The sequence below is a fragment of the Aulonocara sp. 'chitande type north' Nkhata Bay genome, linkage group LG16 (assembly GCF_057382095.1).
Source record: "Aulonocara sp. 'chitande type north' Nkhata Bay isolate Kocher_YH1m ecotype deep benthic linkage group LG16, A_spYH_male_GT1.1, whole genome shotgun sequence".
Taxonomy (NCBI): Eukaryota; Metazoa; Chordata; class Actinopteri; order Cichliformes; family Cichlidae; genus Aulonocara; species Aulonocara sp. 'chitande type north' Nkhata Bay.
In genome coordinates, this window is record NC_141359.1 from 34,980,251 (window position 1) to 34,995,844 (window position 15,594).

The 15,594-nt window shown below is 41.9% G+C and overlaps 1 protein-coding gene across 18 annotated transcripts in view; it reads left to right on the top strand.

Annotated features, from left to right (window-relative positions):
• tns1b (tensin 1b) overlaps positions 1–15,594 on the top strand; it is a 190,554-nt gene that overhangs the window by 53,933 nt on the left and 121,027 nt on the right. For all 18 annotated transcript variants that reach the window (XM_086267183.1, XM_086267187.1, XM_086267180.1 and 15 more), the window contains exon 2: positions 4,969–5,083. In XM_086267183.1, coding sequence (XP_086123309.1) covers positions 4,969–5,083 — 115 coding nt within the window. The remainder of the gene's footprint in view (positions 1–4,968; positions 5,084–15,594) is intronic.

Sequence of the window (15,594 nt, forward strand, 5' to 3'; positions counted from 1 at the left end):
AGAGCCCCGGGTGCATCGCTAATGATCGGAAACAATTAAGGGCTGACAAAAGGGAGCGTCCTGCTATATTGCTGCGCGCCGTATTTACATTTTGGGGTTAAACGACTGAAGCGCAGATTTCTGGTGAGGGCAAGCGGACTCAAACAGACGGACGTGTTGAGGAGTTCTTTCTTTTGTGTGGCTGTGTGAAGGAGGATGTCTTGAACTACTTGGCACTCGAGTGATACTGCAAATTTAAACCTCTCAAAGTCAAAAGAATTTCAACTCGAGTATCCTCTATGCACATTACACTCCTCCAGCCTCATTTTAACCGCTCTACCCACAGAAGTCAGAGAATAAAAATGTACAAACAAGACAAGTGGCATAACAGTGGACGACTGTACCCTCCAACCCCCACCACCACCCCCCACCCTGGCTGTCTGACTGGTTAAGTCCTGGTGTGTGAATGGATAGAGGGGCTGGGAGAGTGTGAGAAGGCTCAGGAGTGGTCAAAGAGGCCGCTGAATAGACTCCTGGATTGAGACATCCTGCCTGTTTAACACAGTGCAGCATAGTGTAGAGGTGTGTGTGTGTGTGTGTGTGTGTGTGTCAGAGAGAGGGAGAGGGAGAGGAAGAGAGTGAGAGTTTGTTATAGACAAGGAATTACAAAACATTGTCTCATTACTAAAGAGAGAAGAAAAATACCTCTACTTATAAAATACCTCTACTTATGACAGGAAACAGATTTAGATTAGATTTGTTTTTATAGTTTAATGACTATTCGTAACCATCATGACCATCCCTAGTTCATGATTATAGCTCCACAGGAACTCCCAAATTTATTAAAATGAATTTCCTTGTGCATGGAGAAGGCATCTACTTTTAAAGGAGTCCAAACTTCTCTATTCCACTGCAGACGGTACTTGGGTCATCATAGCCAACGTGACAGAAAGGTAGTGTAAACAGAAATGATGGATGATAAAACAATGATGGCTTTTTTGGTGGGAGGCTGTATGCCACAGCAAAGATATGAACTCTGGTTTTAGAAAAGGAAGCCAGCGAGTTTGATGTTCTGTGTTTCACCCGTTAGTCGTGTTTCTCCCTGACTAGTCAGTGGTCTGCAGGATTTTCATGTCACCCTTTAGCTTTGGCTCCGCTGTAGAACTTTTGCTGATGAGAAAACCAACAAACAAAAATAAAAAAACTACTGAGTGATGTTCTTTTGTGTCATGTAATGTTGAAGCTGTGGAGATGTGCATCAAAATCTGAGTAAAAACAGGACACAAAGACCTGTAGCCCTGAGTGGAAATGATGGGCTTCTCATTGAGGATAACCATGTGATGGGATTTCACTTGTGGGGAGAATTAGGATGATCACATCCCCCCAGCAACTGACACCTGGGTTTGTAGCATGTTACATTTAATTTTCCATTTATTTTTACGTTACCTGCTTTACTTTATGTTAACGTTTTGATATTCTGGCTTGTTTTAAAAACAGATTCCTGTCATTTTTTCACATTTTTTTTACTTCACTAGAGACATCTGAGAGCTTTCTTTTACTGTTAGCTTAATTTACTGTATTGTTATGCAATATATAATTTTTTTTTTTTTAATGAAATTTAAAATGTACCAGTGGAAGCAGAGTACATGAGAGTTCACTAAAGAGCGCACTACTGCCTCACATCCTTTCCCAAGTATCGTTGTGGTAATTGCATCCAAAACAGGTGATGTCATTGTAGCCCCCACAGGACTTAATGACTGTTTTTGATTGTGTGGTTTGAGAATAGACATTTGACAAAAAGCAATTTAAAGGCAGGTGTTCCTCCAGCCACCTGCCTGCTGATAGTATAGACTCTTTATGTTGACAGTTGATTCCCCAACAGCCTGGAAGTAAAAACAGTGTTTCTGTATAAACGTAATCTGCGCCCTGCCTCATTCCAGCAGTATCAGTGTCCATTAAATTTGGTGTAATTTGGCAAAGCTTAGACATGCTTGAATTACTGTGACCGAGCATACGATTAAACCCACATATCACGCTTTTCCAGCCTCTCAAAGTCTAAATCCATATCCAAAGTCTTAAACCAGCAGGTGGCAGCCAGGGCCTTGGCAAGATACATACGAGTGCCAACCAGGGACCTTCACTCCTCCTCAGAAAAGCCCCCTTGCCAACATGGTGCATCCTGCACAGCCATGGTCATTATTTCAGTCTAACTAGATTAAGCTAATCACATTATGTTGTGGCAAGGCGTAGTCGGGAGATGGAATGAAGGGTCGGCTGTCCTGCTGTTGCCATCCGGCTCTGAAAAACAAACAGTGAAGTTCTGCATAGAGCTGTTGGAGTATGTTTAAGTTGCTAAACCTCTGGATAAGCTCGTGAATCAGAGAAACTATCAATTCTGAGAAAGTGTAATGCATCATAAAGCTGTAAAGCCTTATTCACAGTGCCAGCCTTTTGAATGTTATTTTTTAAGACCTCTGGAGAGAGATGTCTGCTACCAGAACATACTGACACTACGATCTTGCTAAAACTTCTTTTAATATGGTGGATCTTTGCTTCAACACTATGTGGAAGTTGACAGGATTGATAATCATGTATTTCTGTAGAGTTCCCAAGACTTGAGATGAGTGTTTTCATCACTGACATCTTGGCGTTTTGAACCCAGATGTGCGTGCAAGTGTGGATGTTTCTGTGAAGCTGTTTGATTTGTAAATCCCAAATTCTTGAGCATATCCTGGATGATGTTCTTGTCTGATGCCTAGAATGACCAATATTTGCAAAAAGGACTCTATTAATATGACAAGAAGTTATTGATTGGTGTCATAAACTCTTCAGGAAAGTGTTTAAGGGTCAAGGCTGAAGGCTGTTTTCTGACTTCTGTCGGACAATAGATGTTTCTGCCACCCCTGATGCCTGTTATAAATGCAGGCTTCATGCAGTTCTGCACTGGCTTCAGGTTTCACACCCAAAAAATGGCATCTGTCTTTGTGCCAATCAGCCATATTTAATGGATGATACTATTGAGCCTGTATGACAGGAAATGCTGATAAATCGTAAAAAACCTACATCAACAAGTTTCGACATTTCCCCCGAGTCCATGGAAGTGCAAGAATAACAGCTTTTGCCCTTTAAAGGAAATGTTGTAGACCTGTCATACCTAAACACTGACCCCGGTTTTAAATCTTTGTCAAGTCTTGTTGAGTCATTTTAGCGTTTGCAGTGTTGAACTCAATGTTATATTAGAGAGTAACCTGAAATATTACCTGCTTGTGTTTTAACTGCTTCCCAGATGACAGGAAATCCAGGCTCAGACAGTGCAAATCACTAATATAAATCAAGTTCCAAGAAAGCTTAATCATACAATTCCGATGATGCCTTTGATGTTGCCTATTAGTTGTACAAAACAGACCAGAACAAATCTAGAAAAGACTGTTAAAAACCAAACCATGTAAATCCAAACCTCTCTGGAATTACATATCTAACAGTGCAAAGAAATTACAGCTATTGTTGTTACAGGGAGTGTAGCACTTTGATGACCAGTTAGCTTTACTGTAGAGCAGTTAAATGGGAACAGACTACACACTTAGTCCAACAGATACTTAGTTTGATTTATAATTGAAGCGTTATTCCTGTGCTGTCATTTCTCACTCCGCTGCCTTCCAACAAGATTTCTGTTTGGACTGAGAAGAATAAAAACGGAGGGGGGCATTAGTGGTTTTAAGGTTGTGATGGTTGGTGGTCTGGCAGCTCTTTCAGAGAGGGAACTACTTGAGTTTCCTTCTAACATGCTCAATATGTCTCTGTGGTCTTCTAGTTTGAGAATTCCTGTACAAGAAGTCCCCCAATATGCCAACCACATGGTCACTTAGTCCTGTCCGGCATGTGCACGCACACACACACACAGACACACACTCTTAATGGAAGCCTCATGGCTGAACGCCATGCTAACGGGCACTTCCTGTGTTGAAAACACATCCATTTTCTCTTTCATCCCAGTACTGAAGGTATGTAGAGTTGAGGCACTTAGATGCATGAAAAAATCCTACACGTGCATGGAGACGTTTACAGAGAAAAATTCAGTAGGATTGCAGAGGTATTACATGGTGCTATACTGTCAGTGTTGTGTAAGTTTGTTTTGCAGTTCTTGCCCAATGCATTTCAGCCTTTTCTAATTAAATATAAAAGTGTCTTTAACAGTATAATCCGTTAAGCTGTTATTCCCTTAAGACACAAACTGAGACCAGCTGAGCAAATAAACAACAAAAATTATGTCACGTTTCCCATGATTGAACATTTTGGGAGAGGGGGGGGGCTTATGGAAATATGACGCACGTTTCTCACAAAGACCCTGCAGGAGTCGGTCTCACTTTTGTGTTTGGTGTGTGTCACGACCTTAAATTGCGTTTACAAAGCCGGCAGGAAAAGGGCTGGACGCTGGATGGTACATGGTGAAGGAAAAACAGCAGGCTGCAGACAGACACTCGGGGATGTTTAACAGGCCTGGGAGATAAAGTTTCTCCAGAGTTGTGTAACACACCTGCAAAGGAGGGCAAAGAGATGACAGGTCAAATGTGGGGAGGAGAAAGGAGTAGGAGGTGGTTGAAAGAAAGAAAAACAGGAGATAAGACAGTGTTTTCGTTTTTTGTTTGCTTCTGACAGCTTAAACCCCCACAGCTTTACTTCCTGGGAGGACTTTAGAGGACTTTGAAGCAAAGTTTTTAAGCACAAATAACTTAGTTGTAATGATTTGCCTCTGGAGGAGGGGTTGCTCCTGAGATGAATGTAAGGGTTGATATATGATTTACAGTTTGACTTTATAGATTCAGTATTGTCTAGCTTATAAAATGATTTCATTTGTGTTTTGAATGATCTTCTGGCCATAAAAATACCGCTCAATGACTCACGCCACCTGGACTCAGTGAAGCTTGTAACATTTTTTTTAAACTAACATTCCTCCTCTTTTGTCTTTTGTTGTTGTTTTCCTTACTGCAGCCAGAGGAGTTGGAGGCTCTTCATTCCCACACGTTCCGGGTGAAGACTTTCAAGAAGGCAAAGCACTGCAGCGTCTGCAAACAAACCATCATCCAAGACGGATTCATCTGCCGAGGTCAGTCACCTGTCCTGAAGCACCCACATCAGGACTCACCCCAGCAGCTCTCCTCGTGATGATGACAGAATTCAAGCAGAGTTATGCTCTGTTAACGTTTTTTGTTGATGAGCCTACCTTTAGTATCTTTCTTTTTTTTAATTTAACCTTTATTTATACAGGTAATCCCATTGAGACTCAGTCTCATTTAAAAGAGACCTATTTTAGACACAATAATAATGTTAAAGCAATAAAAACAAAACAATAAAATTGTAAAAATTGTCTAATATTTGCACTCATTACCACTTAGCTAGAAAGCATTTCAAAGAGTTTCAGTTTGTTGCCTATGTGAGCCGAGCCAAGCATTGTTTTGTAGTTAAAAGGATCTTATCTTAATCCTCCTTTTTTGTGGTTAAGATAATATTTTCAGGGTCCAAGGTTCATATACAGTCTGACCTACCATTTCTGGGAGAGTTGACGAACAAAAATATGTTCAGCTCACTTTGATTGGTCAGACTTACATACTTCGATTTTCAGACAAGAAAGCAGATCTTGTTATCTATACTAGTGTGCATTTTGTCCAGAAGTCCTCATACTAAACAGTTGAGTTGATTCCCTGCTTCTACAGTCTGAACCATGTTACCATTTCTGAAACTACATATACGACGAACACCTGAAGGAGCATTTCCACTTTTAGGTCCCAAGAAGTGTCATATTCGGAGGCATAAACACACCTGACTTTGGGGGGAAACTCCTTGGAAAGTTTTTGCTTTCACTTGTTTGTTACGGTTTTGAGCAAAAGCTACTGAGTTGTGGTTAAAATACACCCATTTACAATGTGTAATACACACCTTACAAAGCCCCCACCAGCACATGTTATACATGTACTTCTTCACAACAGTTGGAATAGGTCACTTAGCTTCAGGCACTAATAAGAATTTGCGCAAATTATCAATCCAGACAGTTTTAATTAGAATTCAGCAGCAAACTGTGTTCACTGATGATGGGTTCCAGAGGTGTTGCTGAGTCCTTGTGGTGATTTCCACTTTAGAAATACGTCTGTTTTTAATAAAATACCACCCGAGTCCACTCAGCGCTGGCTTTCAGACTCGTCCCTAAATTCTTTACCGTTTCAGGTTTTTAATTTTCAAATAGAAAATGAGCATACATTTTTGCTACTTGCATGCATTTTTTCATTAAACTATAGCATTAAAATGATTTACAAATGATTGCATTATGTTTTTTGGAAACAGGCTGCAAAACACTTTCGTTAGACTCCTAATCTAAACTCTGTTTGATCACTTAAATCTCCCCGAGCTAGAGTTAACAGGCACACAGGGATGGTAATATTAACTGCTGCAGTCAGGAAAACATTGAAGGCAATATCTGTTACACATCCGTCAGTGGTCTAAATGAGAGGTCATCCAAGGTTACTTGGGGTCGCCTTTGTGTCGGGATTTAGTCAGTTAAGTGACAGAGGACGGCAGAAGAAGCTCCAGGAGGGTTAAAGGTTAACAGCTTCTCAATTTCCTTAATGGAGTTTACTGAAGAGACAATGTGGTTGACTGACGGCTGATTGATTCGCATCGTTCCATTGGTGCAGTCATTATTAATAGAATAAAGATGGAGGCATGTTTTCTCATTTAAAAATATACACTGCAGGGTGTCTCTGTGTTAAATGGATATACTAACATAGCCAGGACCGTTCTGAGGTTATTTTTATGTTTTTACAGTTTTTTTTAAACCTGAAACTACTGCGATAGGCTTATAACATAAAACGTCAAACAATCGCAGGAAAGAAGCTGAGACGGAGTAACCGACGTTAATGTGGTCACCGTTTTCTGACCATTTCGACGCAGTAAATCTTTTCGGTCCAGTGTGCAGAGCAGGACAAAAACAAAAACGGAAGCATGTATGACCTCGGCCTGCTTGGCACATCGTGCTGTTGTGGAAATGCCTGTTTTCACTCCGATAACGTCAAATGAATCCATGTGGAAAAGGCTGGATGTGTGGGTTGGCACACAGTGGGGGGGGATATTTAGTTTGCATCTTCCCAAAACTGACACAGGATTGGTTGATGTAGCTTAGAAAAACATGAACATTACTTGTTTTTTGGTATCTTATCAGCTCCTCAAAGGCAGTCTGACATATTATTGTGCAATGCTCATGTTAAAAAAGTGCCAAAAGCTCAGGAGGTGCGGTTATATAAGGTGTGGTTATATCTCCTATTACATAACAAATAGAGCAGAAGAAGAGCACAATCTTTTCCTCAGTTGCGATACTAGAGCAGGTCTTTAGGTGACTGTGTCTACTGCAAGTATAAAGCAAAATGATGCAGGAGCAGATTATGCTGGCACAGTAAAGTCTTCTCCTCCGGGATCATAAAAGGCTTAGAAAATAATTGAACTTCAACACCTGCTTTATCCTCTGATCTAACTTGTGCTTCCAGGTGTTCTGAATGTGTTTGGTGGGATAATTTATGTAATTAAATCTTCACATTAGCCTTCATGTTCTGCATAGGATGCTGTATTTCACAGGAGCAAACTTGCATCTGCTGCTTACGCAACAATAACAACACGTACTGTTCAAAAAAATGTTTCTGGGCTACATTTACAAGCCTGAACACTGCTGTTGGATGAGAGGGTGGAAGGCTAAGTTAGCTAATTCTACAAATCTTAGTAGGCAAACTACATGTGTATGGGCAATATACATAGATTATTGCTAATAAGTGCTAATTGACAGACAAGTAAAATACTCAAAAAAAAAAAAACCTGATGTAGAAGCCTTCTTGAATGAACCGTCTCCTGTAGCAAACCTTGTTATTAGCCAAATAATTCCATTAAAATGCCACAAAGATCTCCATTGGTGCACTTTGCAGTGATCAGAAAATGATAAATCATTCCCCAAAAAGATGTATTTCTATGTGACGCACACTCACTGCTGCTGTCAGTCTGTTTTGGTTAAACAGCATACACTTGTGTGTGGAGACAGCCCTTAAGTGTTCTCATAAACTGACACAGGACAGCACCTGGGACCACCGCCTGTAAGATATGATTTATTAGAGGACTAAACCATCATGGCAAGGCTTCACTGGACTCTATTTTGATTTAATTTACCTCAGTATAATTCTCTTCCCCTACTTGTATCTGGCTTTGTGTGTGTGTGTGTGTGTGTGTGTGTGTGTGTGTGTGTGTGTGTGTGTGTGTGTGTGTGTGAGACAGATTTACGATGACAACACAAAGTGAACAGGAGACAGCTGTCTGCTCAGACAGCAGACGTCTAGCAGTCTCTGTTTTTCTCTTCCTTCGTTTGTCTCCATGTCATATGATTCATTAAATTCCCATTTTGCCAAAACTAGAAGCAACGAGACAAGGATGCAGAATATGGTACCCAGATACATTTAAAGTATTTAGACTTAAAGAAGCACTCAGCTGATTTTAAGAGAGCTAAGAGCTCGGGCTTTGGAAACACTTGAAAAGTGTATTCTCATTGTGTAAAATCTAAATACATGATCTGTTGATTTCATTAGGGTAAGCTTAGTTTCAAGGTATGCATTTGCTGTAGGGCTTAAATCTGCGATTCCCTACATTTGACCTTAGAATTGAAGGCGCTTCTCAGATGAGAGGTGAAACGTCTCCTTCCTTCCTTCCATCCATCCATCCATCCAAGCTCCTTAGACTATATTGACCTGGATGACTGAGAACCTTCATAGACATAATACAGTGGGACAGTATCAGGTTTAAAGATGATAAAAAGTGAGACTGAGCTGCCACAGAAAACAAAGCTGCTGTTATAACCTATGGTTTCTTTTTTAAATGACCTTTATTGGAAGCATGATTGTCTCGTTCAGAAAACGTACAGCACATAAAATTTCCATCTATCCATTGGAAGTGTCAGGTGTTGCTTTTGAGGAGTCTGATAGCTTGACAATAAAAGCTGTCCTTTAATCTGGTAGTCCACGCACCCTCTATGTCGTCTGCCCAACAGCAATAAAGAGAATACCTAGCTATGATTCTCCTGAACACAGACACTGTTTGGAGGAAGCTCATTTCTGCCACTTGTATCTGTGATCTCATTCCTTTTTGTGCAAAAACAGAGCACACCATTCTGTAAATCGTTCCCACGTAGTTTTAAAATGCGTCTTGTGGCAGTAAAAGTCTAAACAACCACCATATCTAATGAAAATGTTTAATTTTGTCCTTATGCAGCACTGACGAGCACCTAACAGGAAAAGCATGTTGCTAATGCAGGACGTGGCGGTCCAGCAGTCTTATTGTGCTGCACCCAAACCACAAATGACTTTGTCCTTCTAATGTCAGCAGCTTAAAAACCTGCACATGTGTTTTTAGTTCTAAAAACATCTCGTGCGCTTTGCTAAACAAATCTGAAGGTCAAAGGATCAAAAGACAATCAGAATTGATGAGCATACTGCTGAAATCTGAACAAAGGTAGTCAGCTGGAGACCTTGTGGACACAAAATAGACAAATGTAAGTGTCAGTGTGTCTCATAACACCGCTTCAGTGTAAAGAGGTTTTTGGGCAAACGGTAATGAGCTTTAGGTGCTGATTGTGCACATTTTGCTGCATTTCGATGGAGGCGGGCCACCTGCTTCCTCCCTGCTTCCCGTGTTTCTGCACATGTAACCAAACAGACATGAGGATTGTTTTCGGTGTTCTCATCGGACTCTCTTCCAGATCGTGAATAAGCCGATTACCCAACATGTGTTAAATGGTTGTTCAGAACAAAACCTCCACTCCCATCGCCCTGCAGTACCTCCCTCCCTGTTTCTGCTCTTGTTTACCAACACTCTCCAGTCACATGGTCGCGTAATGGCAGGAGCACCTCCACTTCCTCTCTCTTCAGCAGTTGCTAAGATACAAGGTGTTAGTTACTTCGACAATAGCATGTTGACGCAGGTCAGGGCCAAAATTTTCCAGTTAAAAAAACAAAACAAAAGAAAAAAAAAAAGGCCGTCTGTTTTGGTGGGCCTGCAGGCAGGAACTGGCTTTTATATTCTTTCACAGAGATGTTCGTGTGTAGTACATTAGAGCTGCTATTGTGCCCTTAAAAGGTAAAATCCAACTGAGAATTTGGCAGAAGAGTCATAGGCAGTTAATAAAACTTCTGCAGCTCCAAAATATTTTTTAGAAAATGGTGGAGGTTTGATAAGAAGCACTTTTCTGCAAAGAGTCTAGCTCTGCGACTCCTTTGTGACCGCACACGGGTCCTCTCCACAGACCAGAGAAAATCTACTATAGCAGGTGCGTGTGTGTGTTTGTTACCAAGAGTGAAGGTTATCGTTGCTCTGTTCTTGACCGCTTAGCTCACACAGCTGGTATGTAGCAAACCCCAGTGAAGGTAAACACATGCACACACGTCTCACACATCAAGTATGCACACTTATCACACATCAAGCAAACATGCGCACATGCACGCACAACTAGAACTGCCTGCACGTGGAGCTGTACACTGATGCTAAGAAATTCTTAGGCTGTGAAAACATGTGTTACAGCATCGTGTCAAAATGGGCTCATTACTCGCCAGCAGAGTAAGATCTTACTTCAATTTGTGCAGCAAGTGCCCAAGTTCACATCAAATGTACGCACGCATACAAACCGTACGAAGCTGTGATGCCGTGCTTTGACAGAAGTCATTGGCTTAACGAGGAGAGCAGATTGATGAAGATGATGGAAAGTAACCGTCTCCCTGTCAGATGTCGTTATACTAATCTGCTAAACTGATGGGACAATGATTTTCAGTGAGCAGTGATCAGGCACATGGGCTCTCTGCGCTGTCAGAAACAACGGGGTTGATTTTGTACAGATTTAGTTTCTTCTTCTGAAACCTTCACACTCTGTAACACTCACACCTGCTCTCTGATTAGCTTCTTGTCAGTTCTAAGAAATCTGCGCACATTGCTTGTTGTTCAAATAGACGAGGAAACAAACCAGTCCCCGGTGAACTCTACAAATCAGTTCATGCAGTCAGGGAGCCACCAGCTGGATTGATGGAAACATTACAACCGTATCTGATGCTGTTCAGTTGAATGTAATCTGTCCCTGACATACTGACATTCTTTATGTTAGCCAGCAGGGGGCAAGCCTGGCTGTAAAAAGAGGTAAAAGAATCCCTGATGAGTTTATGCTGTTTTAAATTTAACTGAATAGAACGTGATACGTGATACACTTTTCATTATTTACACTACTGCTCTAAAGTCTTCAGATGCCCGTTATTTCCTTATATTACGTGTTAAGGCAAAAACAGGGTTTAGACAATTCTAATAAGCTTGAAAGTCAATATTTAGTATGAAGACCTTGATTTTTCAGCACAGCCTGAACCCTTTGAGGCATCTTATTGTAATTTCAAATAGTCTTCAGGAATAGTTCTTCAGACTTCTTGAAAGACATTCAAAGCTCTTCTTTGGATGTTTCTGCGTTTTTGTTCTGTTCTCTGTCAAGATGATCTCAAGCTGCTTCAATAATGTTGACTGATAGTGTTCCAGTGTGTGTTTTTTTTCTATCCAGGTGTGCTTTTACTGCACTGGCAGCGTGTTTGGGGTCATTGCTGTGCTGAAAAATGAAGCTGTTGCCAATCAGATGCTTTCCAGATGGTATTGCATGGTGGATCAAAATCTGATGGTGTGATGTTCACAATTTTATCAGTGTTGACGAATGATGATTCCACAATTTTAACCGCAAATTTCAAATTTGGACACATCACTCCGACAGACCAGACCTGTTGCCACTAATGCGTAATTTGGCATACCCCACCCTTTTCTCCCCGTTTCTTTTAGCTTAATGAAGTGAACTTAGCTTAACAGTGGCTTCTTCACAGCCGTCCTTTCACTGAGACACTTCTGATGAAGCTTCAGTGAACATCAAATGGATCAACTGAAGATCCAGAAGACTCTTTCAGGTCCTGTGTCGTGTCTTTCCTGGATTTTTTTCCTCTTCTTTATACTCTTTCTTAAGAACATGACTTTCAGATACTGTTCATTTGCTGTAGATAGTTTTTTTTTTTTTTAATTTATTTTTTTTTTTAGGTCTCCCACACTCCACACCATACTGAGATATGAGAGTTTTCAGCTTTGTAGAAAGAAATGTGAACATGTCATGTGTTTTGTGACAGGCTGCTACTAACAGAGCCATCCATCCATCCATCTTCATCCGCTTTATCCGAGGCCGGGTCGCGGGGGCAGCAGCCTAAGCAAAGAGGCCCAGACCTCCCTCTCCCCAGCCACCTCCTCCAGCTTATCCGGAGGAATACCAAGGCGTTCCCAGGCCAGCCAAGAGATATAATCTCTCCAGCGTGTCCTGGGTCTGCCCCGGGGCCTCCTCCCGGTGGGACATGCCTGGAACACCTCACCCAGGAGGCGCCCAGGGGGCATCCTTGTCAGATGCCCGAACCACCTCAGCTGGCTCCTTTCGATGTGGAGCAGCAGCTGCTCTACTCTGAGCCCCTCCGGGATAGCCGAACTTCTCACCCTATCTCTAAGGGAGAGGCCAGCCACCCTTCGGAGGAAGCTCATTTCTGCCGCTTGTCTCCGTGATCTCGTTCTTTCGGTCACTACCCACAGCTCGTGGCCATAGGTGAGGGTAGGGACGTAGATCGACCGGTAAATTGAGAGCTTCGCTTTTACACTCAGCTCCCTCTTCACCACGACGGACCGGTGCAGCGTCTGCATTACTGCAGCTGCAGCCCCAATCCATCTGTCGATCTCCGGCTCCCTTCTCCTATCACTCGCGAACAAGACCCTGAGATACTTGAACTCCTCCACTTGGGGCAGGAACTCATCCCCGACTCGGAGTGGGCACTCCACCCTTTTCCAGCTGAGAACCATGGCCTCAGATTTGGAGGTGCTGATCCTAATTCCTGCTGCTTCACACTCGGCTGCGAACCGTTCCAGTGCGAGCTGGAGGCCCTCACCCGATGAAGCCAACAGAACCACATCATCCGCAAAAATCAGAGATGAGATTCTGAGACCACCAAAGCGAAAGCCCTCCGCCACTTGGCTGCGCCTAGAAATCCTGTCCATAAAAATTATGAACAGAACCGGAGACAAAGGGCAGCCCTGGCGGAGCCCATCACCCACCGGGAACGAGTCCGACTTATTGCTGGCAATGCGAACCAAGCTCTTGCAACGGTTGTATAGGGATCAAATGGCCCGTAGCAATGGGCCAGACACCCCATACTCCCGCAACACCTCCCACAGGACACCCCGAGGACACGGTCGAATGCCTTCTCCAAGTCCACAAAACACATGTAGACTGGTTGGGCAAACTCCCATGCACCCTCAAGTATCCTGGAGAGGATAAAGAGCTGGTCCAGTGTTCCGCGACCAGGACTACTAACAAAGCCTTAAGATGCAATTTAAAATTGATTCATTGCTAACTTGTCTGTTATGTGTAACCATAACAGTGGTTCATCCCTCGACTTAGGAATCAGTCAGGCATAAATTTGGCACCTAAGTCTTAACCAACAAAGGATCATTCCTCTGAAAATAATCAGGTGCAAAACTGGACTGAAAATTGGAGAAAAAGCTGCCATTGTCCAAGAAAACCTTTGAAAGTGCTTCAGAAAGCCTGGAGCACTGCTGCTCAGGACCACTTTAGAAAATTCCAACAAACTGTGGCTCTTTGGGTCATGATTAGGGTAACCAGCTCCCAACAAACTGAAGAGCAAAGAGTTTGTGTTCATCTGTGGGGTTTCAGAAGGGATGCACAGATCAGCACGTCACTTTTTGAGGCACACATTTCTTACCAGATGTTCACTTTTGTAAACCAGAGGCAATCAAAATGTGAGACAATTGATAAAAGCGCCGTGCAGTCCGACAAAAAGTTGGACGCCTCCCTTATCATGAGCCCCCATTAAAAAAACAAACAAAAAAAAAACAAAACCTCAACGTTTTGAAAAACATGGCAGATTCAGGGACTTCAGCAACCACCAGGTGGCAGCAGAGGTCTTTGTTTCACACTACATCTGCTGCAGACTGTAAAATTCCAGAATTCTTCTACAGAAACTTAAATCCTGAGTGTTTTCCTGTGTTTTTTCTCCATAGCTGCACATTGTTTTGGGGAAACAGCTGTTTCAACAAAACAAAGTCAGACTAATACTCACAGTGAAACACACACAACCAGACACAAGAGTAAACAAACAGAAGTCCTGTTTTGTCAGGAAGAAGCAAACTCATGACACAGATCTGAGTCCATGGGAACTCTTGCTCAGGATTTATCCAACTCCCCTGCAATGTTTGTGGGGATCTCCCAAGTTAAGAAACGCTGAGCAGCTGAATGAAGGTGGGGCTTTACCCGCAGAAACCCAGCACAGGCAGGGATTTTAGCTCGGGAAAACATGTGGGCTAAATGATGACACCCTGTGTGAGTCAAAAGATGGATCGAGGTGGCTGGGTGCCGATAATTACTGACATTAATGCTACAGTACACAGAAAATGCAGCAAGTGCACTGCAGGTTGGTGCAAGCAGAGTGCATGTGTAGACACATTCATAGCATTCTTTGCACCACGCAACAGGGATCAGGTGATGAAATTAAGAAATTTACTGCAGGTTTTCAAGCGTTTGGAACAATAGAAGATTTAATGCTGTCGTCTGTGGAGTCACTTTTGTGACAAGATAATTGTTTTGTCTACAATATTCAGTTTTTAAGACAAACTCCAAAATGAGTGGTTGGCTTATGGATGATTCTGTTTATTTAATGCAGTTAATTATGCAACACAGCATGTATTATTACTTTTGCTATTTTATTGCTATTTGGATGACATTGCTTGGAAAAAATAATTCAAACTAACAGCGAGATTCGGCAGTTTTTCTCCACATATTGCACATAATTACATGGAAAATATATATTTTTAAGCAGGTTAAATGTTATATATCCCACCTGCATTTGCTAGACATCTTCATCATAAACACTGAAAGTCCCGTCTCTTCAGTGTTTACAGGGAAAAAAAACATTACCGCATGTGTGGGTTTCTAACCACTGAGTAGACATTCTTTCAAGTAAAAACACCCAGAGATGCCAATTCAAACACACTTGGTGTTTACAACCTATAAATGGAGTTGAAGCTGGGGCAGAAAACATGTTTGGTTTTTTTTTGTTTTGGTTTTTGAGTGGTGGGGGGAGTGTATTTAAATGTCTTTGGCCAAAGAAATAAACAATTAAAAAATCCATAATTATGTTTGAGCGGTCTGAGGGGGAACCCGATCTCCTGAGCCTACTTTGGGCTCTCTTTTCAAGCTTCAGAATTTATGTCTCTGTGATACTCTCCTCTCATGAAGTAAGGGAGTATAAAGAGTGACAAACCCCACAGAAGATGCAGTGGTGCAATTTAAATTTTACCTGATATAAAAAAGTAAAAGGTGTAATGTTGTGGGAGACCTTTCTTTTTAAACACTGCAGCTTTAAAAGTGTGTTTGTTCATGAATATTTTATGTAAATACAAAACACCTAATTGAGATTCCAAGATTCTTTTTTTTCATGAAGCTTTCAAAATGATTATTTTGTCCCCAAAAGTTTC